The sequence below is a fragment of the Molossus molossus genome, unplaced genomic scaffold (genome assembly GCF_014108415.1).
Source record: "Molossus molossus isolate mMolMol1 unplaced genomic scaffold, mMolMol1.p scaffold_m16_p_12, whole genome shotgun sequence".
In the NCBI taxonomy this organism is placed as follows: Eukaryota; Metazoa; Chordata; class Mammalia; order Chiroptera; family Molossidae; genus Molossus; species Molossus molossus.
This window is the reverse complement of record NW_023425347.1, coordinates 86,207,336-86,233,514: the sequence shown is the minus strand read 5'-3', so window position 1 is coordinate 86,233,514 and position 26,179 is coordinate 86,207,336. Positions and strand designations below refer to the sequence as shown.

At 46.6% G+C, this 26,179-nt stretch overlaps 2 protein-coding genes across 4 annotated transcripts; both read right to left on the bottom strand.

Moving 5' to 3' along the window:
- Positions 1-9,516: 9,516 nt before the first annotated feature.
- On the bottom strand, positions 9,517-17,722 carry GPN2 (GPN-loop GTPase 2). 3 transcript variants are annotated; one of them, XR_004958992.1, is made up of 6 exons: positions 17,086-17,722; positions 16,007-16,163; positions 14,346-14,506; positions 12,918-13,048; positions 12,659-12,778; positions 9,968-10,072 (listed from the first exon to the last, which is right to left on the bottom strand). XR_004958992.1 is itself a non-coding variant. In XM_036257087.1 (5 exons), exons 1-5 carry the CDS (start codon positions 17,494-17,496, stop codon positions 9,825-9,827), a joined length of 933 nt encoding a protein of 310 aa, XP_036112980.1. In that variant the 5' UTR covers positions 17,497-17,722; the 3' UTR covers positions 9,517-9,824. The 3 variants fall into 3 exon arrangements, 1 of the variants encoding a protein (XP_036112980.1); XM_036257087.1 differs by lacking the exons at positions 9,968-10,072; positions 12,659-12,778 and adding an exon at positions 9,517-9,897; XR_004958991.1 differs by having other exon boundaries at positions 9,972-10,072; positions 12,659-13,048.
- Positions 17,723-18,749: 1,027 nt separating this feature from the next.
- Positions 18,750-26,179, bottom strand: GPATCH3 (G-patch domain containing 3). Its single transcript, XM_036256128.1, has 7 exons — positions 25,725-26,179; positions 23,979-24,403; positions 21,509-21,683; positions 20,848-20,907; positions 20,132-20,253; positions 19,884-20,011; positions 18,750-19,225 (listed from the first exon to the last, which is right to left on the bottom strand). Exons 1-7 carry the CDS (start codon positions 26,158-26,160, stop codon positions 18,973-18,975), a joined length of 1,599 nt encoding a protein of 532 aa, XP_036112021.1. The 5' UTR covers positions 26,161-26,179; the 3' UTR covers positions 18,750-18,972.

Sequence of the window (26,179 nt, the reverse complement as noted above, 5' to 3'; positions counted from 1 at the left end):
GTGATTGCTCAAATACTGGCCAATGGGAGGGTGAGCGGCGGACGCACACTGCGCGTCTTCCTGACGCCCGCAGAGCGTTGCGGATTCGGAGACGCCCTAGCGAGACTGAGGCGCCCCTACCGCCCCCGAGCGCCAGGGGCGGTGCTTTCCGGGTTTCGCCCAGACAAGTTGCTAACCGCCGGGTGGAGAGCTAGGCACCTCAGAGCAGCGGGACGGGGCGGTGTGGAAAAAGCAGTCCCCTCCCTTTGAGTCATCTGCTTAACCCGCGGTTCGGGGCTGGCAGGGCCGTCTGGGAAAAGGCCACCAAGGCGTCCCCACCACACACCAGAGTCCAGGTAGCCCTGAATTGGTGGCCAAGAAACTTGGATTGTGGCTGTGTCTTGGCTGTGCGACTTTGGAAAAGGCCTTTATATCTCCCTGGGCCTCAGTTTCCCCTTCTTTATCAAAAGTGGCTTGAACTAATGGTTCTCTAATGAAAACTGAAGAATCTGGGTTCTGGAGTCAAGATGCCTGGGTTTGACTCCCAGCCTGCCTTGGCCAAGGCTCTTAACTTGCTTACTTTAAAAAATATATCTTTTTTTATTGATTTTTTTAGAGAGAGAGGAAGACAGAGAGATAGAAACATGGATTTGAGGGAGAAACATCAATCTGCTTTTTCCTGCATGCCCCTCACCAGGAATGGAGCCCGCAAACCGGGAATCAAACCAGTACCTCTCAGTCCACGGGACCTTGCTCAGTCCACTGAGCCACACCAGCCCGACCTAATTTATTTGCTTGCTTGTGGAGATTAAAAAATAGTACCTTCCTCTTAAAGGCTTGCTGTGAAATTTGAGAAAATAATGTAGCCTGGCTGGTTTGGCTCAGCAGTTAGAGCATCGACCCTGGGACCAAAGAGTTGTGGGTTTGATTCCAGTTAAAGGGCATGTACCCCGATTGCGATTCCTCCCCAGCCCTGGTCAGGGTGGTGCAGGAGGCAACCAATCAGTTTGTCTCTCTCACATCGGTGTTTCTCTTTCTCCCCCTCCCTCCCACTCTATCTGAAAATAAATGGAAAAATATCCTCATGAGGATTAAAAAGAAAATAAATGCACTTGAAGTAGTTCATAATACATGTTAGCTATTATCAATCCTTCCAGCATCAGTAGTCTAGGATTTATCCGGCATTTCTGTGCCAAAAGCAGAATGATCAGTCAGGCCCAGTCCTAAAGAGCAGCTTTACTGTCAAAGCTGACCTGCATGCTCACTGGGACACCCGAGAATGCTGGCCTGACATCAGATGGTCACTCCTCACTTGGCATGATTGGGGGAACTCAGCCCAGCCTCATCAGGTTCCCCAGAGTCTTAAGTTTGGCTACAGCCACGAAACTCAAAATTGAAGGGCTCTGATCAGAGTAGTAATTCTACAGGAGAAGTTAGCAGGACCACTGGGATACCTTCTGCAACCCGTTTTCTCCTTGTCTTTCCTGGAAGTGTGTTGGATTTCCAAACCAGACAGAAACTCTGGGCTAGTGTAAGTGACTCCCCTTCAGCTCTGAAAGTAACATAGTTTCTCTTACCAGACAGGTCTGGCAACTTTCTCTTAATGAGGTAGGTCCTGGGAAAGGAACTTCTTTCTTTTCTCTCAGCCTTCTACCTTGCCTACTCTCTCTGCATCACTCATGGTTGCCCTTTATGAGGAAAGAAATAAGCATGTTGATGTTGAAGGATTTCAAAAGCATCCGGTGTGGATGTTTCTTTCTTACATCGATGTTTCTCTTTCTCTCTCTCTCCCTCTCCGTTCCTCTCTCTACAAATAATAATAATTTATTTTTATTTTATTTTATTTTTATCCTCACCTGAGGACATTTTTCCATTTTTGTTTTAGATAGAGTAGGAGTGAGAAAGAGGAAGAGAGACAGAGAGAAACATCGACGTGAAAGCAACACATAGAGTGGCTGCCTCCCGCACGAACCAACCAGGGCTGGGGACAAACTGCAACTGAGGTATGTGCCCTTAGCGGGAACCGAACCCCGGTCTCTCTGGACCACGGCCCGACGCTCTAACCGCTGAGGCAAACTGGCCAGGGCTACAAATAATAATAATTTTTAAAAATCAATAAAAATCAGTCCCAGAAGGCAAAAAAAGTAAGAATGCCAACCAAGTTCCATGGAAATTTCATGGTGGCCATTCTCCCATTCCCATTGTCCTCTCCAATTGAGCACAGTTAAAACTTCCAAATTCCAAAGTCCATCTTCAGGTCGAAACTTAACTAACCAGTTTCCCTCCCCCTTTAACACATATATGTGCTATTTTACCAGCTCCTATCATTTGTATAGGCAGTTATGATTTCATATCTACTTGATTCTACCTCTGGGTTTGCAGCTATGTCCTGGGCTTATTTCTTGTATCCTCAGAGAGCTCTTAAAAAATAGTAACTTTGTCCCATTATTCATTCTTTCTTCCCAGTTGCTCCAGCAAGGTTTTGTGTACAGAAAGGTGCTTAGAACTTAGTTTTCAAATAATCCTTTCAAATGCCTGGAAATCTGGTTTAATGCCAGGTCCTCAGTTGTGGAACAAGAAATATAGCTGGTTCTGAGAGGAGGCAGGGCTATCTAGACAGAGACTAGCTCACAAGGATTCAAATAATCCCAGCCCTATCCTTTCTGCTCTTCCAGAGTATCCCCCAGGAAATGAGGTCCAGGGCTTGCAAAGATCTTCCTCTCTCAAGAATTTGACTGGTATGGGGAAAATTTACAACCTAAGATTATCTAGAGAAGATGCCTACTCTTTTTTTTCTTAAATCCTCACCCGAGGATATTTTTCCATTTATCTCTAGATAGAGTGTAAGGGAAGGAGACAGAGAGAGAGAAACATCTATGTGAGAGAGACACATCGACTGGTTGCCTCCCGCACGACCCTGACCAGGGCTGGGGACTAAACCGCAACCGAGGTACTCGCCCTTCACCAGAATCGAACCCATAACTCTGGTCCATGGGCCACCGATGCTCTAACCACTGAGCAAAATTAGCCATGGTGAGAAGATACTTACTCTTATTGGTTCTGTAGATCCACAGGAGTAGGTAATAGAGGGCAAGGCCTTCTCAGAACCAACCACTCTAGGGAGGCCAAGGCACTGGTGTTAGGCAGACCACTGTGGCTCCTTCTAGAAAGGCAAGATACTCCTATACACAGACACATCCAACATCCAAATGTCCAGTGCCTTTTGGGGAAAACCTGACTTCAGATGCTTGCACCAAGATTGTTCTAACAGTGCCCCACTCCAACTTCTTCCTAGAGAACAGAGTACTGTAATAACAGCAGCGGGGCCTGACCTTGTAGCTCAGTTGGTTAGAGCATCGCCCCATACCCCAAGGTTGCAGGTTTGATCCCAAAATGAGTCAACTAATGAATGCATGAATAAGTGGAACAACAAATCGATTCTCTCTCTCTCTCAAAAAATAAAAAATAAAAGCAGCAGACATGACTATTAGCATCTTTATTTTGCAGATGAAGAGAATGGGACTTGATTCAACTAAATAACCTAATAACCAAGCTTATACAACTACTTATGTGCCCAGGGAGTAGAATGGATCTGACTCCAAAGTCCATGATTTTTAAATAGCTATTTTCAAATTGTGTTCAGAGGGTTCCCCAGAAACTGCCACAGGGCAGGAGCCCAGTGGTCAGGGTCTCCCATTTCCACACATGGCCAAAACAGCCACACATATATCTGTATTTTACATTGGAGTTACATGAGTTAAAAATAAGTTTGAAAAGAACCACATTATGCTATGCTGCCCTGATCCTAAGAATCAAGAAAATCTTACTCCACTCTCAATCTAATGCCACCCTAGGGGCCAGCAGAAAGGAATTGTCTTAAATGAGAAAAAAAACTGTGTAGTGGACCAGCTTCCTGGCTCGTTCACCAAGTTAAGGTTTCCTTAATCTGGTTACATCCTTTGTTCCTTTTCAATTCTTCACCCTGTTCACAGGTTCTACACATCCCCCAATCCTTGCTGTGTGTGGGGTGAGGAAGGTAGGTTTCTAGAGGGTACATCCCTCTCCTCTCAGAACCCCCAGCCCCACCTACCCAGTGAGTCAGGGGCCAGGAATGTCTGTGGGGGCAGTAGACAGGTATGTCACCCTGGGGGTGCCAGAGGCTGATTCATCTCTCTTCTCCACCCAATCTTCTCCTTACTGTTCTCTGGGAAATTTAACTCTGTCTAGAGATAAAAGAGGGAGATTCCAGACTCTGAACTCATGGAGTCTTCAATCTGTGGCTAGGTATAGTACTTAATACATCAGATTATGGTATTCAAGAAATATACGTTGAAAGAGAAGGAAGGGAGGAAGGAAGACACATTTTCTCCCCTTTCTTCCTCCAGAATAGTTACCTGAAATTTCCTTGTCTGAGTGTAGAGGGGACTGATTTTTAACTCAATAGATTGTGCAACCACTCGTATGTTTTGAATTGGGACAAATCTTACCTGTGTCCCAATGTCCCTTCTGTGCAATTTGTATGATTCCATAGAGCAATTTGGAGGCTTTGGGACTAATATACATATAGGAAGAGGCCACCAGTCAGTGAAGGAAGCTGTATTTGCACAGTAAGCACACTTCTTGAGATTTTGTTTATTTGGGATGGCTTTGAAGGGGCCTCTCATCTGCCTTTTGTACAAATGTTTCAGAGTTTTGGATAGGGAAAGAAATTTCAAACTTTGCTATTTATTCCCCTCACAGCTCCTTAGTCTTAAGCCACCTGGACTCCTAAACTTCTGGGGCTGTCTGAGGTTGGCTACCTGGCCAGAAATGAAGGACACAATCAGTTGTAAATGAGACTTAAGACTTCTGTCCTCAGTAGGCCTGATGCCATTGAGATATATGCTAATGTGGGACTCTTCTTTCTAAAGGGGACAGGAAGTGGAGGTGGGCAGCCCAGACCAGGCTGGGTAAGTGCTCAATGGCCAGAGCAAGAGAGAAGAAAAAAGGGAAGGGACAGGGAGGGGACTACTCAGCATGTTAGAAAATTTCCTTCCAGATGTCTGGGGCAGTTGAGCCTCCCCACTGCTTTCAAAAACTGGGTGGGTCAAACAACAAGGGTTGGTGAGGGTGTGGAGAAAAAGGAACTCTAGTATACTGCTGGTGGGAATGCAGACTGGTGCAGCCACTATGGAAAACACTATGGTGTTACCTTAAAAAATTAAAAATTGAACTTCCATTTGACCCAGTGATCCCACTTCTAGGAATATACCCTAAGAAGCCTGAAACACCAATCAAAAAGAATATATGTACCCCCATGTTCATAGCAGCACTATTTACAATAGCTAAGATCTGGAAACAGCCCAAGTGTCCATCAGTAGATGAATGGATAAAAAAGCTGTGGACATATACACAATGGAGTACTATGCAGCTGTAAGAAAGAAAGATCTCTCATCCTTTGAGACAACATGGAGGGACCTGGAAAGTATTATCCTAAGCGAAACAAGCTAAACAGAGAAAGACAAATATCACATGATCTCACTTATTTGTGGAATATAATGAACATAACAGTCTGAGGAATTGGGTAGACCAGAGACGTGGAAGTAGGGCACAGACTGACAACCCTCAGAAGAGGAGGGGTTGGGGGGAGGGAAGAGATAAACCACAGAACTTATATGCATATAAGCATAATTGATGGACACGGACAACAAAGCCGGGTATATAGAGTGGGGGGTATGGGGAGGAGGGTGTCAATGGTGGAAAAAAAGGAGAAACATCTGTAACAAAAATAAATTAATAAAAAATTATATATAAAAAAAAAAATCCGGGTGGGTTCAGCTGGTGTGGCTCAGTGGATTGAGTGTCATCCCATGGGCTGAGAGGTCCCGGTTTGATTCCTGGTCAAGGCATATGATCCCCAGTAGGGAGGGAGGGCGTCCAGGAGGCAGCCAGTCGAGGTATCTCTCTGACACTGAGGTTTCTTTTCTTTTTTTCTTTTTTTTTTTTTTTTATCCTCACCCGAGGACATTTTTCCATTTTTTGTTCAGGTAGAGTGGGAGAGAGAGAGAGGAACAGAGAGAGAGAGAGAAACATCGACGTGAAAGGGACACATCGAGTGGCTGCCACCCGCACAACCGACCAGGGCCGGGGACAAACTGCAACCGAGGTACATGCCCTTAGCGGGAACCGAACCCGGGTCTCTCCGGACCGCAGGTCGACGCTCTAACCGCTGAACCAAACCGCCAGGGCGAGGTTTCTTTTCTTTAAAAAAAATTTTTTTTCTATATTTATATTTTTAGAGAGAGGGAGAGAGAAACATCGATCAGAGAGGACATTGATTGGTCACCTCCACATGCCCCCACTGGGGATCAGGCCCACAACCTGGGCATGTGCCCTGACCGGGAATTGAACCAGCGACCACTTGGTGCATGGGTCAACACTCAACTACTTAGCCACACCAGCTGGGCTCACATTGATGTTTCTCTCTCTCTAAAAAATATTTCAAAACAAAACAAAACTGGGTGGGCCTTGGTAGTTCTGGGATGGGTCTGAAGTCACTCCCCTTCTCCTCTCAGGAGCCTTGAGAAAGAACAGAGACTCTCCAAGATGGACCTTCCCACAGGCCCTAATGAGATCCTCAGCCAATGGGGTGAGTGTTTTGCTAATCCATAAACAGCTAAGAGCAGACTAGTTGTGCTTCAGCTCTTTGGACTTTAGGACATCACCCTCACTCCTAAACCTCTTTGGGTTGGTCTCTGATAAGTTCCAAATGCTATTTTCCAATTGTTGGAGCCCCAATTCAGAGCCAGGAAATGCATCTATCCTAATGTCAGGTTATTTAGCTGAGATGACCAAGATTCCTTCTAAAGTACTCAGACATGGCTTCCTCCCTCCAGCAGTTGTTCACAATTTGCCAAGTAAGATCTGGAGGAAAGGGGGGCATTTCAGGAAGAGTCTGTGAGATATAAAGTAGCATTTCTCTGGAAGGCATGTTGGCAATATGAACCTAGAATCTGGAAAACATCAGCCTTTTCATTTCTAGAACTTTATCATATGTTAAAAAGTCAAAGATTCAGACAAAGATTTGGGTACAAAGATGTTAATCACAGCACTATTTACAACAGCAAAAAACTGGTAATGACTTATAAGCTAACCATGGGAACTTGAGTAGGTAAACAATGTTATAGCCATACTACAGAATATTATCATGTAAACATTAAAAGGTCTTTATATTTTTAATTACATGAAATAGTGTCAACTATAAAAAGCAGGTTACAAAGCAATTATAGCATAGCTCACTTATATAAATGCTCTATCCCTCCGCATGTATAGAAAAAGAAAATATACAAAATATATTTAAATATAAAATTTATCAGATTGTTTTTATTTCTATGTTATGGGACTATGGGTCTAATTTTCTTTTTATTTTCCAAGTTTTTTACTTGTTATTTTTATCAGGAAATTAAAACAAAAAGAAATCTTAAGGACAGTTGCCATATCCCAGACCATACTGGAGGATGGTCTTTCTCCTCCCCTACACATTTCACATTGAACAGACCTCACCTGGAACCCAGACATCTCATCTTTCTGTACTGTGCTGTCCTCTCCCCAACATGACAGTCATTCTGCTATCAGTGGGAGGTAGAGAGAGCTACATTTATTGGAAAACATCCTTGCTGTCACACCTATGCCTGAAAATAAAGTTTTGAATTATTTTATCCTTCTCTCCATGACTGCAGAGAATATACTCAGGGTGCTTGGATATGAGCTCGTGAAGTTCTAAATGACACCTCTTTCCCACTGGTTTGCTGTGGTGATGGCGTAAGCATCAAAACCCATGACCACAGCTACTGGTACTGTTTTAAAAAACATAGCACTCATCCTCACTCCCTGATGAGGGATTTGTCCAGCAGCCTGGGCATCAGAATTACTGGGCTCCAGGCCCCATAAGTGACTCAGAGACAGCCCCAGGTTGTGTCTCCTGGCCTCAGTTTCCCTGGCTTGCTCTGTTGATACTCCCCACCTACTGTACAGGGTGTTAATAGGAGTGAGGTGCTTTGAACTCCGCAGATGAAAGAGGCTGGGGAAGCAGCACCCAATTATTATTCCCTGCAAGGCCAGGCGTGGGAGCGGAGGTTGGGTGCTTTCATACTGTTCCAGCCACAGGAGCCTCCTCATAGCCCATCACTCTGCTCTGGCTATCAAAACTGTAAAGCAAAGCTCAGTCATTCCCACCTCAATGCTACTTCAGAATAGCTTTTCTTAAAATGCCCAAACCACCAATGACCTATCGTCCCCCTAATGATTTATGACTTAGTAATGCTCTACAGGTGTCTCAATTCTTTCTTCTAATTGGCCTCAAATCCTGTGGGACATGGGCCACAACTTTTCACCATTAGTATTCACAAAGCTGCCCTGGCTGGTTTGGCTCAACAGTTAAGAGCATCAGCCCGCGGACTGGGGAGTTTTCGGTTCGGTTCCTCTAGGGGCACTTACCTCGCTTGCAGTTTGTCCCTGGCCCTGGTTGGGGTTGTGTGGGTGGCGACCAGTCAATGTGTCTCTCTCACATCGACTTTTCTCTCTCTCCTCTCTCTTCCTCTCACTCTATCTGAATATAAATGCAAAAAAATGTCCTTGGGTGAGGATTAAAAAAAAAAGGTCAGCAAAGTGGACTATGAGAACCAGGCTGACCAAAGCTCAAACTCATCTGTTTCCTTCATATAAAGTGGGGCTTAGTAATAGTTCCCATCTTGTTTGTATTTCTAGCAGTTGCTGTGTGAACCACATGAGGACCAAGTGTGTGAAGGCACTCTGTAAAATGTCAAGCCCGTCACATGTGTTAGTTAACAGGACCCAATATCTACAAATAAGACTTCTAGCACAACTGCCATTGGTCCCCCTTGTGACTCCAAGCTACAACTGCAAAAATAAGCCTGGGGTGCCATCTATTGGTCGAAAATGTGAATTGCACACAACCAGTTGCAACAAGAGCAAAAGACAGAAAAGCAAACACCAGTATTTTGCCACGCCCCTCAAGTCATATTACATACTTAATATCGCCCTTTAAACAATGCATTTTGTATAAATAACTTCACTTTTAAAGTAAACTTTTAATCACTACTACAAATAGAAACTAAATTAGCATTTGCCAAAAATAGAATAAAACTGTGAAATAAATACAATGAAAATAAAACATTAAGATCTAATTAGCCCTGGCCGGCTAGGCCCAGCTGGTGTGGCTCAGTGGTTAAGCGTCATCGATGTTTCTATCTCCCTCTCCCTCTCTCTTCCTCTTGCTCCAAGATCAAATAAAGAAAAATTAAGATCTAGCTACACAGTATCCCCTGTGAGAGGTCAAGCTTAAGGATTACTGTTAAAATGGAAGATTAACCTAAATGCACCACTGGAGAATAAGTGTTAATCCTCTAGTACTGTGCTTTGGGGGAAATACTGCTCTGTAAGAAGAAATCGAACTCTTCTGAGGGAAGGCGACATTCACTTGTTCTACCCCCAGCTCCCTGGATGGTTGATGAAAGTTTGAAAGTCACAACATATAGGAGAAAACAAATTCTTGTATTGTAGCACATTCCATCATAGCCTGAGTGGGGCCAGAGCTGAATTCCTGGTGGCAGTGCTCAGAGCTCATGAGTACTGAGGGTATAGTAGGTGCTTTGGTTGCGCCACATCTGGCTTTTGGCTAGAAGTCCTTTGCAGGGCTGGGTGTCCCTTCATCAGCCTTCCAGGTCTGGCAGGGAGGCCTGTTTTTGGATCTATAGCCTGTTGGGCTGTCCGCTGTGGCTTACTGGGAGCTACAGCTTTCCCCAGTGCTGGATTAAGTGTCTTATTCTCCAGAGCCCAGCTTGTTGTTACAGCTTCATGGTTTCTTGCTCCACTGACTGGTCTGAGGGTGCCAGGTACTTCTCCTGGATGCCCAGGGTGCTGAGGGAGGGTACGTCAAGGATGATAGCATGGGCAAGGATAGAAAACTGGTCTGGGCAGGATCTGACCTCTACTGATGCCAGCCTTCCAACCATGTCTGGCAGAGTTCTTCTATTCTTCTCCCTTCCTCGTAGCTATAGCTTCAGGCAACAGGGACCAATTGGGTTTGAGAAGCCTATCAAAGCAACCAGACTCAAATGCTCCTCTTCCTCACATTGCTGAGGATCAAAGGACTGGAGTGCTAACCCTTCCCCTCTGTGTTACGACACATCCCAGAGCTAGACCATGGGGATCTAAATCCTTATTTTGCTATCTCCTTTTCTCATCTGTAAAATAAGAGCTGTTATGAATATCAAATGAAACAATGACTAGAATGCCTAGCATAGCACCTGGCACACAGTAGGTGCTTAAGAAATGTCTGTGACTTCTCTTCTGCCAAGGGAGAGAACTCAAAGGAGTTCAAAGAAAACAATAAATTTCTGTTTGGGCCACAGGGTGTCACCTCTATGGACAGCAGTAAGGACACAAATCAGATTCACAAAAGCAAAGACACTGCTAATGAAACCCTGTGAGGCTGGCTGGCCTAAGGCCCAGGTCTGACTAAGAGACAGGGGTTGACCATGGCCAGGTTGGCCACCATGGCTGCTCTACTAGATGACTCCAGTGTCAGCAGCTGAGATTCTACAACCAGGGAGACCAAGGTTTGAACTGTTCTTCCAACACATGCTGCGTGAGGGGTCTTGGGCTCGTCCCTCTCAGAGCCCCAACTGCCTCATCTGTAATAGGGGATTGAATAAAGATTAAACGACGTACTGCAAATGGAGTATGTAGCCCACCAAATGATGTTCAGATTAGACCTTTCTTTACCATCTCATGGATCTATCCATCAAATCCATCTCACCCTACACAGGTTCTGAACCTCTGTCCCCTCCCCTTTACTTTCCTCAGGAGGTAATACCTTGTTCCTGTGCAAATCAGCCCTGAGGATCACTCAGGATCAGTGGGGTCCATCTTGTTTGATGTGGAATAATCTCAAACCTGTCATGTCTGGCCTGAAGCTCACATTCCTGAGCAGGGCACATGAAACCCCGAGTTCTCCTACCCATCTCTCTGGCCCTATCTCTGCTCTCCAGCCAGAAGTCCTATCCTGCCTACAAGTCATGCCATTCTACTTGCAACCCCTTAAATATGTCTATCTTGAATTCCTGTGCCTTTGTATACACTGTTCCCCTTGCCTTGAAGTTCCTTTCCCTCTTAATCAACCTGGCTAATCCTCACTTTGAAATGATGCTCAAATGTCACTACCACCATGAAGCTTTCTTTAACCACTCACTCCTCAGCAGAGCTGACTTTCCCTTCTTTGTACCAATCCCTAATTACCTTACACACAGAGTAAAGTTGAACTTTAAGGAGATTAGGGTGGGGGGTGTGGCTCAGTGGTTGAGCATCAATCCATGCACCAAGAGGCTGTAGGTTCAATTTCCAGTCAGGGCACATGCCAGGATGCAGGCCGATCCCCAGCGGGAGTCATGCAGGGGCAGTTGATGGATATTCTCTCTCATTGATGTTTCTCTCTCTCCCTCTCCCTTCCTCTTTCTCAACAATCAATAAAAATATTAAAATAAAATAAAATCAGCACAAATGCATATGGTTAAAAATAACCTTATCCCGGCCGGTTTTGTTCAGTGGTTAGAGCGTTGGCCCATGGACCAAAGGGTTGCGGGTTTGATCCCCAGCCCCCCATCAGGGTCGTGTGGGGAGACAACCAATCGATGTGCCTCTCTCACATCGATGTGCCTCTCTCACATTGATGTGCCTCTCTCACATCGATGTGTCTCTCTCACATCGATGTGTCTCTCTCACATCGATGTGTCCCTCTCTCCCTCCCTTTCTACCTCCCTCCCTTCCACTCTCTCTGAAATCAATGGAAAAAAATATGCTCAGATGAGGATAAAAAAAAAGTTCCTCTTTTTTTGCTGAGCACATGTAGATGAATTTGCCAATATTAACTGTATGTGTGAGGCAGCTCTTCAGTCCCTTCTTCAGGCACTGCACACTCTACTGCCATCATCTGTAATTTGTCTATTTCCCTGTGAGCTTTGTTTCCCATGTATGCAAGGCCTGACACAGATCAAAGTGTTGGCAAGAACTATTTTCCTCCCTACCCAAGGACTCCGGAGCACACCCCCCGCCCCTGCCTTGTCTCCAGCACCCTGTGTAGATGCCAAATCTCTGAAACCAGCCTACAAAGCCTGGTCTTCCCTGTCCTACCTCACATGTGGCCTCTGTGACCTGAGAGACACCTACACATAACCCTCATTGGTCCAGTTCGGAAGGTCTAGCTACCTCCCAAACAGCTCTGTCCCAGGGTCCTCTCGAAGACAGCACATCTGCCAGCTACCATCCCTTCCATCCACATGAGAAACCTTCCTTTCCTTACCTCAGTGACTAGCGCAACCACCCATACCACTGTCTAAGCAAGAAACTAGGAGTCTAAATTCTGTACCATCTCTATCTATCTGTCTGTCCTATAACCATTTATCACCTTAGTATTTTTCCAATCTACACAATTCTATTCTCACCACTGTTTCATCTTTTCTCTTCTAGAGTCTGTAAAAACTCTCCTGCCCCCCCATTCATATCCCTTAAATGCATTTTCCACACCTGGAGGAGCTTTTCAAAAATGTACAACTGTTCATGTCACACCCTGCTTAACAATACTATGCTAATTCCTACTGCTCACCCACAGGCAAGCCCTTACCTCTCTCCGAAGTGACCAATGCCTTTTCATTCCTGGGCCTCTGTATTTGTTGCTACTTCTGATCAATATTCTCCCTTGTCCTCAGGTACAACCAACCCTGAAGTCTTCTAAAGGACCAGCCTTTGAACATGAAAAACAGTCGCAAGGGAGCCCAACTGGTCAACATGAAATTAGTCACCTACAAGGACAGATGTAGTCATTCCTGAGTCCTATGTCTCCCCCAGCTTGCTGTGGCTGAGAAGCTAGATAGCAAGGATACGAGGAGAAGTGGAAGTCAGCTCCCATTGCAGCAGACATCATGGCCTCTAGGCTTCGCTGCTCTTGGACCCCGAAGCAGTAGCCATTGGCTTTATCCACAGCCTGCAGGACCCGCTGGATACTCTCCTTGTCCTGGGCAGGGAGGAGAGAAACAGCTCTGTGAGTGAAACAGAGGTGTGTGGAATTAAAATTGCACCAAACTGCTTGTAGTCCCCAAACAACCTCCAGAATCCTGTCTCATGAAGCCTCTGTATATGCAGCTTCCTTGGCCTGGAGTAGTTCTACATGTTCCCAGAGGCCCAGCTATATCTCATCTTTCCTGACCACCAACCCACCTAAATTAGAACAGGTAGCTCCTCTATGCACAACCACAGTTCCCCGGGCTTACCCATATTGTAACTCTGATCCTGCCATCTTCATAACTACTAGTAAGTTATTAACTCATCTGCCTCCCCTACTAGACTGCACCCCTTGAGGTCAGGGACTCATTTGTTGAGGTATTCCCAGTGCCTGGCACAGAACTTAGCTAACAGTAGACACCCAATAAATATGCATGCAACCTATCTACTCATCCACATAAAAGTAATAAGAACAATTCATATATCACATGATAGAAAGGAAAGATCAAAATAATGCATTACAGTTCTCACCACAATGCCTAGCATAGAAAGCAGGTAGTTGTTATGATTAATATCACAGGTTTCACCTCATTTTAGAGAAGAGTGGCATTAAAAGGGAAGAGACAACTTTGTTCAAGTCCAACCACTGCAGAAAGGAATCAAACATGCACCAATGTCTCCCAGGTTATCTTTGTAGGGTGAAGGTGAGAGGCACAGGGTTGGGTATAACTTTGCAAAGTCAACAAGCAGTTGCTCATCTTGAAGGAACCTGAAAGACTTGTTCCTGACCATGGTCAAGTATCTTGTTAGTGGCTTTCAGGGAACAAGTGTAGAAAGGACCCAGCAACACAGAATAGATAGGGCCAAAATTTGGCCCACCCTCTTTTAAAAAAAAAAAAAATTTTTTTCTTTATTAATTTTAGAGAGAGAGAGGAAGGGAGAAGAGATAGAAACATCGATGAGCGAGAACATCGACTGGACACCTTCTGCATGTCCCCCACTGGGGACTGAGCCCACAACCTGGGCATGTGCCCTGACCAGGAATCAAACCGGCAACCTCTTGGTGAATGGGTCAGTGCTCAATCACTGAGCCATACCAGCCAGGCTGTTCTACCCTCTTTACTGGAATCCTGCCCACTAGAGCCCCTGGTACCAAATCAAGGGGATCAAATGATAGTTGGACCTAGCTACAACAAAGACCACCATTTGAACCCTCACAGCCTCCTGTAGCCTTGGCTTGATGAGGTCGCAGGCACTGTCAGAGCCTATAGCCAAGGGAAGAGGCCTCTTAGTCCCCGAGTCCCTGGTACCTGGATATTGAGAGGAATGAAGGAGACCAGGCTATAGTCTTCAATGAGCTGCACCAGTTTCTCATTGAGCTGACGGTAGTGGCGGAAGAAAGGGTCCGAAGCCAGGTGGTCAAGCAAGTAGGAGAGGTCCAGGACCTCTGTGTAGTAGTCCAGGTTGAAAGCTAAGGAGAGAAACCATTGTTCAGGAGCAGCTGGCATCAGGCTAAAACCCCAAGGACAGGGACCATGTTTTTTCTTTCTTCCTCTGCCTTCATTCTCTCATACATTTATTCATTCAACAATGGCACTGAAGTTTCTACGAAGAAAATAGTTGGTTTCACCTGCTGGCTCTGTCATTTACTAACTATATGGACAAGTACCCACCTCATGAGGCTGCTGTGAGGATTAAATGCTATAAACCCCAGTGCCTAGTACAAAGAAGTGCTTGGTCAACAGTAGTAAATGATGATATCGAACATGTACCAAGTACAGTGCTTGGTGCCTCCCTCATGAAACTCAGAGTCAGGTAGTACCCCCAGGACCCAGCACACACTACACAGACTTTAGCAGAGTAGCATCTGGGTAAATCTCTTTTCCTTTCTGGGCCAATTCCTTCTTAATGTAAATGAGGAGACCAGACTAGATGACTCGGGTCTCTGATTCAGTTCTACAAATACAAACTTCCCACTAAGAGAAGAAAGTAGGTCTGCACTGTTCATTTCAGCCTGGAAAACTCAAATGGTTGGGCTACTCAGCAGGTCTGTCCCAAAGTGAGCCAAGGGAGCAGGCTGTTAGAGATTAATCAATTCACTCATTGGCTCTGCCTCCGACCTTTTAATCAGCTCTAATTAGAAACTGACAGCCCTGTGCCTACAATGAAGAATGTTCTAAGTATTCCAACAAATGGATTGCTTGACAGGTAGGTTTCTCAATGAGAATTAAAAACTGGAGCCCTGGCAGGTTTGGCTCAGCAGTTGGAGTGTCGGCCTGTGGACCAGAGAGTCCTGGGTTTGGTTCCCGCTAGGGGCACGTACCCCCCCCCCCAAAAAAAAAAGAAAGAAAAAAGGAGCCAGGACTCGGCTGGTGTGGCCCAGTGGTTGAGCGCCGACCCATGCACCAAGAGGTTGCCGGTTCGATTCCCGGTCAGGACACATGCTCAGGTTGTGGGCCAAATCCCCAGTGGGGGGCATGCAAGAGGTGGCCAATCAACATTCTCTCTCATCTATGTTTCTCTCTCTCTCTCTCTCTCTTCCTCCCTCTCTATCTGAAGATAAATGCAAAAATGTCCCCGGGTGAGGATAAAAAAATAAAAGTAAATAAAAGAGAATTAAATAGTACAGGTTCCTTTATGCCTACTGGTCCCTCTACTAGAATAGTTCTCCCTTGGCTGGCTCTTCACCATTCAGGTCTCAGCTCAGATGGCACTACTCTCTCCCCACTTACTGTCCCATCGTTTAGTTTTAATTCCTTCATAATACATATTACCATCTATAGTTCCTTTGTCCCCCAAAACCAGAACAGTATATGGCACAAAACAAATGAGCAGGGGTCAGGACCTGACTGTGGCTATAATCACCAGGTCATGCATGGTCCCTGGAGGCAGTTTCCTTCAGCTGAGATCTCTGATTCACTCAGTGCAGCCACTACCCTACACCTTGCCTGCCCAAAATAGGAGCACTTACCTAGCTTCCCATAGTGCTCAATGAGGTCCATCTTGGAGAGGAGGTTGACGTGGGGCAGTTCTACATGCAGCATGGTGGCGAGGGAGGTACACAGTACTGAAATGAACTTGGCAGGGTCTGTGCAGTAGTGAGAATCCACTAGGTGGACAGCAGTCAGCTGGGAGGGGAGGAAGAGACAGGTTGAGAGTGGTCTGGGGAGCTGGAGAACATCAGAGCCTATGTCTCCCCCATCAGATTGGGAATGCCTGAGGACACAGTGCAAACCTTCCCCATTAGCCTTTTTTTTTTCTTTCCGCATTATCAGGATATTTATTTCAGCTATATTTTTCTTTTTAGTGATTACACTCTTCAATCTCAAATTCTACCAGCGAATCAATAGTTCATGATTACATACTACCTATCTAATGAGAATATATAAGCATTTCTAAATAAGGGAATTACAACAGTATAAATAAAACATGGCATTTTCTTATTATTTATTTCTGGTCACAAATAGTGAGCCATTTATAACAAGTCAATCCCATTTTTATGGTACAATAGCTAATCAACCTGACTTAAGTCTGTTCCTCACTGTGCTTAAATCAGTGATACATGTTATACTAAGTTTTACAGAAACATGAATTTCCCATTAGTCTTTTTCTTCTGTTTCATTCTAATAGCCACACTCATTTCCTTCTCCCAGGAGATATTGGCATTTTTCTTACAAGATGCCTTGCTCTGAGCCTCTCAGTGGGCAACTGGTTCAATTCCCACTACCTCTGACTCCATTTTTTTCACTTACTTTTCTCCCCATCTCACACAATCGCCATGCCATTTTCTACATAACTCCTTCGATACTTCCAATAATTACAAATTGTGTACGAACACATCCATTTTACAGATGAGAAAACAGATTCAGAGATAAACTGACTTACCCAGGACCACACAGCGAGTCAGTGGCAAAGCCAGAATTCGAAATCATACCTGTTACACTCCAAAGAAACTCCGCCCCTGCCTCGCTGTGTGACAAGTGGGTGTGACATACCATCCCTGTCTTAGTTCCTTCATCTGCAAAATGGGCCTGCAGACCCAAGACGCACCCTAAGGTCCCACTGGGCCATCTGGGAGAAGATGCTGCGTAGGGCGCCATGGTGCGTGCAGAGCTCCACTTGGCCTGGGCAATCGAAGAGGAAGTAATGGCCGCGGAGGGGGTCAAGCTTGGCACGCAGCCAGTCCAGATTGGCCTCCAGGTACTCCATGCAGTATAGCAGGCCGCCGTTGGGCCCCAGTCGCAGCGCGTCCATAACGTCGCCCAAACCCACCAGCTCGCTCACGTCCACGGCACACTCGTACGGCAGCCCCTCGTTGGCCGGGTCCAGGTTCACTACTGCCACGCGCCGGCCCATAGCACGCAGGAACTCGCTCATGCCCAGACAGTACGTGGTCTTTCCCGAGCCCGGCGGCCCGATCACCGCCTGCCCAAAGGCGGTGGTCGGAGCGGCCCTCGCCATGGGTTGCACTGGGCCCGTGCACAGCAGGTAAGCTCGGCGGGGAAACAAGGCAGGCGACCGCTCGGGAGACGAGCGGAGGGCGACGGAATTCCCGACGTGCACTTTGCGGGTGGGAGGCGCGGTGGCGATGCCCCGAGTTACCTAAGGAGGAACTGCAGGCAGCCCAGTAATGCAAGGAGAGCGAACGGCCGGGTATTGACCGGACCGGCACCAACTTCCGGAAGACTTGGGAAACGGCGGAAGTCCCGCCTTCATGGTGACGACAGAGCTCAGCGCCGGGGATGTGCTTTTACTCCCAGCCCGATGGGTCCGGTTATGGGGCGCACGTGGGGGCAAGAAACCTTTTCCAGGATTTACCCAATCTACCTCTAGGCCCAAATTAGAAGAGAGGGGGAAATCCGGTCATAAAGTTCTTTATTCTACCATTCCGTGGCAGACCCGGCCACCTCCCGGGAAGTCTCCGCTGTCTTTTGTCCAAGCCAGTCAGGGGTAGAGGCAGTGGGCCCACCCCAGGACCACTGTGGCCTTCTGAGCACCACAAACCCTCTTCTCTTCCAGGTCTCTTTCCTACTCTTTCCGGCCTTCAAGGTGACCCCACCCAAGGAAGCTTCTGCTGATAATCTCAGTCAATTAAGCTTTTCAAGGTACTGGGGGGTGCGCAACAGCGGCAAGCCCAAACAGGGACCAGGATTAGGAGACCAATGAAGAGAGGTAATTAAGCCCTGGCGGTTAGTGTTAGCCCTCAGGCCAGAGTCATGGGTTTGATTCCCAGTCAAGGGCATGTGCCTCAGTTGGAGGTTCAATCCTCTCAGCCCTGGTAAGGGTTGTGCTGGAGGCAACCAATAGATGTGTCTCTCTCACGTGGATGTTTCTCTCTCTCTCTCTCCTTCCTTCCCTCCCACTCTATCTGAAAAATCTATGGAAAAACATCCTCAGGTGAGGATTAAAAAAATAAAAGAAAGAAAACTATTAGCCTGGCCTGTGTGGTTCAGTGGTTAAGCATCGACCCATGCACCAAGAGGTTGCCAGTTCAATTAGGTCAGGGCACATGCCCAGGTTGTGGGCCCGATCCCCAATGGTGGGCATGCAGGAGGCAGCCAACTGATGTTCTCTCTCATTGATGTTTCTATCCCTCTCCCCCTCTCTCTAAAATCAGTACAGAAGCCCTGATCGGTTTGGCTCAGCGGTTGGAGCATCAGCCTGCGGACCGGAGGGTCCTGGGTTCGGTTCCCACTAGGGGCACATACCCCCCAAAAAAACAAAAAAAATAATCAGTAAAGAAAAAAAAAAGAGAGGCAATTAAGCCTTTATATCAAAGGGGAGGATAGGGAGCCTTTTGGGAAAAAGCCCCTGAGGTAGAGAGCCAGAAGGCAAGTTTAAAACAAAGCACCCTGAAGGAGCCTCACAGATTGCTGCTCCCAGACTTCTTCCTGCTTCGGTGGGAGATAAGGCCAGGACAGAGGTTTGCTACTGCAGTTAGGAGTGATCCTGACTAAGGAAGCCCCTGAACCTGTCACTCAGGCTCTGAGAAGCTTCCAAGGCAGAGCTGGAACCCCTCACAAAGGTCATGTCTGTCCGAAACTTCATGCTGGTGGGTGGCTGGCGTCTGAGCAGCAACTCCCCTTGGTCCTGGGGTAGTGGCTCATCATAGATGGTGGAGATGAGCCCCAAACCAGTTCCACGACGCCTCTTCACTTGCCCAAATGGCTGTAGCTTCTCTCCATGGTACCTGTTTAAAAAGGGGTCTCAGTGAGAGGGCTGCTCTTTCTTAAACCCCATTTAAAGGGGTTGGGAAAGGACAGAAGTAAGCTACTGCATGTCTGGTTTGTCCCAAAGACAGAGCCTTTAAATCTGGATCTTTGCTCTCCAGCTACCTTATCTGTTCATTGACTGACAGTGCCAGCAACCAGAGGCCTCAATGCTTTCATTTTATTTTACTTATGTTTTATCGATTTTTTTAGCAAGAAAGGAAGGGAGAGAGATAGAAACATCGATCGGCTGTCTCCCACACGACCCTTACTGGGTATCGAGCCCTGACAGGGAATCTAACTGGGACCTTTGAGTTCGTGGGATGATGCTCAATCCACTGAGCCACACCGGCCAGGCACAATGCTTTCATTTTAAATAGTACACCGTTTAGAACAACTGTCACCAGTCTGTGACTTAGTCACTCCCTAATGGCAGTCATCAAGTCCAAACTTCTTAGACTAGGGGGAATGATCCCCCATCCCAGGAGATCCAGACCTATTTTTTCCTTCTAACTCTATTTTGAAATTTACCCTCTAGAAGTCTCCAGCACCCACCCCAAAACCAGAGGGAAGGAGGAACCATGGTACAGCTGAAAAGCTAGCTTGGGCCCCCAAGGGAAGTCCCTCAGCCATACTCACCCCAAACCATGCTTGCATCTGGGGTGCTGGCCATCATTATCCAGGGCTTCAGGCATCCCTGAGCACTGGCTGCCCAGGCCCTGGCCCTCAGCCCAGCCCTGCTGCTCCATCACCTTCCGTCCAATGCCCTGCAGAGGGAAAAGAAAAGACTCAAGATGGGGCTCTTGTGGAGGGCAGGGGAAGGAGGAAGAAAAAGAATGGAGGTAGAGAAGGAAAAGAGAAGTCAATAGATTAGGCATAGTACTCACCTTGGTGTGGCGCTCAAAGGTGCCCACCTGGCGTTCAATCACAGAGCCATCCTCCTGGCCATTGCGGAGTCTCCGTTCCAGACGCATTTGGACAGAGTCCCGGGCATCCTTGTCTCCACCATCTGAGGAAGCAGAGCCCAGTTTGCAGAAGGGTCTCTCTCAACAGCATGGGGGAAAAACAGGTGTCTAGGACCTCCTCACAATATTTACATATTCATCTTTATGGTGTTTTATTGTCTTATTATTCTCTCTTTCATTAGACTGGCAGCTTGCCAAAAATAGGAACCATGGTTCTCCCATCTTACAAATGAGGAAATTATGGTGCAGAAGAGTCATAGAGCCAACAAAGAATTAGATCTCAGGTCTTCCCCTATTCTCTCCACCCAGGTCATTTTTGACTCCAAAATCTAAATTCTTAACCAGAGTGTGAGCTCCTGACCTTTACTCTACCAAGGTCTGCCCACCAGAAGCAGAGCTCCCTGAGGGCTGTCCCTGTGTGTCCTTGCTCCACAAAAACGAAAAAGGTTCTGCCTACAACCTGCACTTAATGCACTCAACTAGAGATGTCTTAAGAGAGGAACCCTCTCCATGAGCTATCCCAAGGGAGCTGGTGTACTGTCTCGGACTCTGCTAAGCATGTCTGGTAAAGTGTCACTGCAAAACCAGGGCACCAGTTCCACCTCCCAGTACCACAACCTTTGGCCCAGTACCAGTACCTCTATCGTAGTACACACTCATGTCCACATCCCAATCATCGGCCGTCTGTTCATCGAAGTCTGCAGGTATAAAAGCATCAAGCAGAGTGAGCTAAGGACTCTCAGTTCTGTTGAGAGTTAAATCTAGACTTAGACATATATTCTATAATTTGGGTTTTTTTGTTGTTGTTGCTGTTAATCCTCATCTGAGGATATTTTTCCACTGATTTTTAGATAAAGTGGAAGGAAGGGGGGAGAGAGAGAGACATCAATATGAGACACATCAATTGGCTGCCTCCCGAATGACCCTGACCAGGGCCGGGGATCGAATCTGCAACCAAGATACATGCCCTTGACCAGGAATCGAACCTGTAACCCTGTGGTCCATGGGCTGACTCTAACTGCTGAGTCAAACTGGCCAGGGCTAGAACCTGCGGCTTTGGATAGTAGTTTTAAATCTCACCTCTGGGAGGGTCATTCAGAATTTGCAGGAGGGCATTTTCTCTGTACTGATTCTCTCACCCCTAAAAAGGATGACTGGTTTCTCTCAAATCCAGTTAAGATAAGCCACTTTCCTAGCCCTTTATTTGGGCCCGCTGCCAGGGATTCCACTCTCTGGAACATAAAGCCCAGAGCAAATGCAGCAGGGATCATTCCTGCCCTTATCTGGTGCCAGCATTACCTCCTTCTTCCTCCTGCCAGAACTGGGCATCAGTGTAGAACACCAGGCCAGGGCCGCCTTTCTCCCACTTGAGCTCAATCTCCTCCTCAAAGAGCCTCTCAGTGGTACGTTCCTGCCCGGTCACATCTTCATGCAGCGCTTCATGTCGCTCCCACTCCTCACCCCGGTCATCGTCCTGGGAGAAGGGGAGAGGTGACCTGCTTGTTTAGCTTCCTGACCTTATGCCCACACGGAGGGCAGCTCAGGGCACAGGAGGCCCATGAGATGGGTCCTCAGCATCATTCCTCCAAATTTTTCCAAGATAAAACACATATTAAGTCCTTGAGGCCTTGAACATCTCTCTATCCTGTTTTTCAACGTGGCTCTTTTCCCTGACAAAACTGATACACTCTTATTTTTGTGTTTTTGGTCATATTGCTCCCCTTGCCTGAAATATCTGCTCTTCTCTCTCACCACCTTCTATTCACGTGGTTAAATCCTCCTCATCCCTCAAGTTCTACAGCCTATATAGAGCTGCCCACACTGCGGCTCAAAGCACTCTCACTGGTCTCTGAATTTCTCAGTTTTAATCAGTACACACTGTTTAGGCCTGTACATGTGATATCACAAAGAAAGAAGGGACACGATTCATACCTATCTATTGTCTACCATGTGTCTGGCCCTTCACATAACCTAGACCTTTAATCACCCCAACAACCCTGTGAGGTAAGTACCATTATCCCCATTCTACAGATGAGGAAATGGGTTCAAAGTAAAGGGATTTGCCCAAGACAGTACACCAAGAGAGTAGCACAACCAGCATTCACATTCAGCTCACCATACCATATAGCCTTTACAGATGCTGGTTTCAGGGAGATTTAAGGTCCTTTGAGGGCAGGAAATAGCCTTAGACTACCTTTGGAATCCTGTGCTAGCCCCTGTGTTTACAACTGCTTGACTGGACTTGTGGAATGATAGGATGCTCATGGTTTTTTGTTTTTTTTTATCCTCACCCGAGGACATTCCCCCATTTTTTGTTCAGATAGAGTGGGGAGAGAGAGAGAGAGAGAAACATCAACGTGAAAGGGACACATCGAGTGGCTACCACCCGCACGACCCAACCAGGGCCGGGGACAAATCGCAACCGAGGTACATGCCCCTAGCGGGAACCGAACCCGGGTCTCTCTGGACCACAGGTCGACGCTCCACTGCTGAGCCAAATTGGCCAGGGCTGGATGCTCACGGTTTGAAATCTTGGGGGCCCCTATCCGGGTTAAACTTCAAGAGTCTTCAGGAATCACTGCTGCAGAACAGTGCTGGAGAAAAGTCCAGACAGTACCACATGAGGATGTGGTCCAGATGTGTTAGCAACTGTGTGCTTGAAGCTTTGAAAACATAGGTGAATTGATTTTTACTCAGAGTTAAAAAAAAAAAAAGTTTCCCACCAAATAACACCTCTCCTGATTTTATGGATGAATAACCAAGTTTGGAAAGAGGTAGAAGAAATGTGTATTTCATTAATAAAATTAGAGTGGAAGCTAGTGTTCAATCCACAGACACAAGTTCAGAAAACAGAGGTGATTTCTCAGCCACATAATGCAAGCACACAGAAGTTAGACAAGCAGCAAAGGGGACTGGGTTCACATGCCAGCTCTGCCTCTACTTGCTTAGATGATCTTATCTTTTGGTAGTAACTTTTCATCTATGAAAAGGACCCTCCTTACATTCCTTCCGAGGGAATGAAAAGAAGACCCCTTTGAGAATCTTCTGATAAAAATCGTCCCCTCTCCCCAAAGAAACCCATATTCACACATACAAATGCAGTTATTACATTTAATGCTGGGGAGTTCTAATTCTTTGGAATCTTCCCAAGGGCTCCAGGTTCAGAATTCTTATAATATATAATTGAAGAGTGGTATTTTTCTTTCTTTCTTTTTTTTTTCTTTTTTGTTAATCCTAACTAAGGATATTTTTACATTTATCTTCAGACAGAGTAGGAGAGAGAGAAACATCGATGTGAGAGAGACACATCAATTGGTTGCTACCCGCACGACCCCAACCAGGGCCGGGAACAAACTGCAACCGAGGTACATGCCCTTGGCTGGAATCAAACCCGGGACTCTTTGGTCCGCAGGCCAACACTCTAACCACTGAGCAAACTGGCCAGGGCAAGAGTGGTATTCTTTTTTTTTTTTAATCCTCACCCAAGGACATTTTTTCATTTTTTGTTCAGATAGAGTAGGAGGGAGGGAGAGAGAGAAACATCGACGTGAAAGGGACACATCGAGTGGTTGCCACCCGCACAACCCAACCAGGGCCGGGGAAACTGCAACCGAGGTACGTGCCCTTAGCGGGAACTGAACCTGGGTCTCTCTGGACCATAGGTCGACGCTCTAACCACTGAGCCAAACCGGCCAGGGCAAGAGTGGTATTCTTAATGCCTTGGCCTCTCTAAGCTGCAAGCAAGGATAGGGTGGTTCGCTGTACTCACGTCATCTGAGTGTGACTCTTCTTCCTCCTCCTTTCCCCCTTCTTCCTCAGGCTCTCCACAGAGGCTGGCTGGTATGTCTGTCAGGTAGGTTCCCTGGGGTATTTCCTCACCCTCAGCTGTGTACACAAGCTCTTCCTGCTCCACAGTCTCTGAGTCCTCATATTTGAATGGCACATTGCCATAGCGCCGGGAGGAGCCTGTCTTGGGGAACTGGAGCTGCAGCTGGGTGATAATCCGAGGGGGCAGGCGGCAGGCCCGGATCAACTCCAGAAAGACCTGCAGGGGCGTTCCCACATTTCCACTGGGCATCAGCACTGGTGGATTCAGCTCTGGCAATTGCTTTAGGTCAGCAAGAGTAAAGGATTCACCCTTGGCCTTCCGACTCTGCAGTTCCTTCCGGGTCTTGAAGGGAAAGGAGCCCAAACCTTGGGAAGCAGGGAGAAGAATGGCTCTTGAAACCTAGAAGGCTCCAGCAACACTTGAGCCAGAAATCAGCCAAGGTTCAAATCCTTTACCAATGCTGTTCCTCCCTTTCAAACTTTCCCAGAATCCCTTCCTCCATTCCCTGACTAGAACCAACTAGTAATTTCATGCCATTTCTCATCAATTCTTTTGAGCACACAAGTTTCTTCCATATCTGATCCCTGTTGATCTTTTGATTCTCAACTGCCACCACCCTGCATATTCTCAATAGCCCCTGCATATTCTCGTGTCATGTGTCCCAACCACATCAAACAATTTAACATTTAAGCCCTGAAAGTTTCATGAGCTTTCACATCTCTGTCGTTGCAAATACCATTTACTTTGAACATCATTCTTTCCCACAAACTTTGTTATTTTTCAAGAATCAGATGAAAAGCCTGATCCCTATAGGAAATCAGTTTCTCCCTCCTCTTATCTTTTCACTACACTTGGTGATAATCAGCATAGGCTCTGGAGCAAAATACCTGGGTTTGCATTGTAACTCTGCCACTTACTAGCTCTGTAACCTTGGGCAATCAACATAACTTATGCATCCCTCAGTTTCCTCACTTGTAAAATGGGAAACAATAGGTTCTAGCTTATAGGATTGTTGTGAGGAGTCAATAAGAAAATAAAAGGCTTAGAACAGTGCCTAGAAAGTACACAGGAAGTGCTCAGTAAACATTAAAAATCAGAATGGCATCTCAGTGACAATTACCTTTTTACAAGTCTGTCTTCCTCTCTGGACTCTACACATGAATGTGTCCAATTGTTCTCTGCCTACCAGCTAGAGTAACACTAGGTCTAGCAATAGAAGCTACATTTGTTGAATAAATGGATTAAAGGGCTCTGCACTATTTCCTGTTCCCCATCAAAGTGATTTCCCATTAAAATGGGATATGTCCTGAGAAAAGAAACTAACTTCATTTGCATCTTGCCAAGAGAAAACTGGATGGGGAGTAAGGAAGAGAGCAGATCAAGACAGTAAGAGGATTAGAAACCTGATTTACTTTTTATCCTCCTGTGTCAGTGCAAAATCAACCCCTTAGATGGAGAAAAGGGTGTCGAAGAGGGCATAATAAATTGGAAAATGTTAGATCATCCACATAGGCCTCTTGCCATTTTTGCTTTTTTCCGATTAAACTAACTCAAGTTGAGCCGGAAGCCTGTCCAGAAATGACCTAACCTTCTAAAGAGTTGTAACCAAAGACGTGACTTATCCTCATCACCCGTCAAGAAATGTGCTTGCGTTCCAAGTCCAGTCTATTATTTTCCCAACCGTACCTGATGCCTCAGTAGGTAGCCGAAGTCTGCGGATGCAACAACGACTGGGCAACCAAGTCCCCTGAGAATCCAGCCACCGACGGCCCGAATACATGCGAAGAAGCCTCTTGGCTTCAGCCGCCCCACGTACGGAGATGACGCAGCAGCAGGTGCGGGTCTGGGCGAGGACAGAGTCCCGAGTGGAGAAAGTGTGGCCATCAGTGACTGAAATCTGGGTAAGACTCTGGCCTATAGGAGTTAGGGTAGAATCGGGAGTAGCCTGGGAAGGGGCCCGCTCAGGACGATGCCGGTAATGGAAACAAAGGAAGCCACAGCCGCTCTGTTCCCGGAACTGGCTGAAGTAGCTCCGTAGCTGGGCCGAGCGCAGCTCCGAGGGGATGCCACTCACTATTAAGTAAACCGTCGCATCTTCTTCTGCTTCGCCGGGCGCCGCCATCTTGGATCGTCACATGATC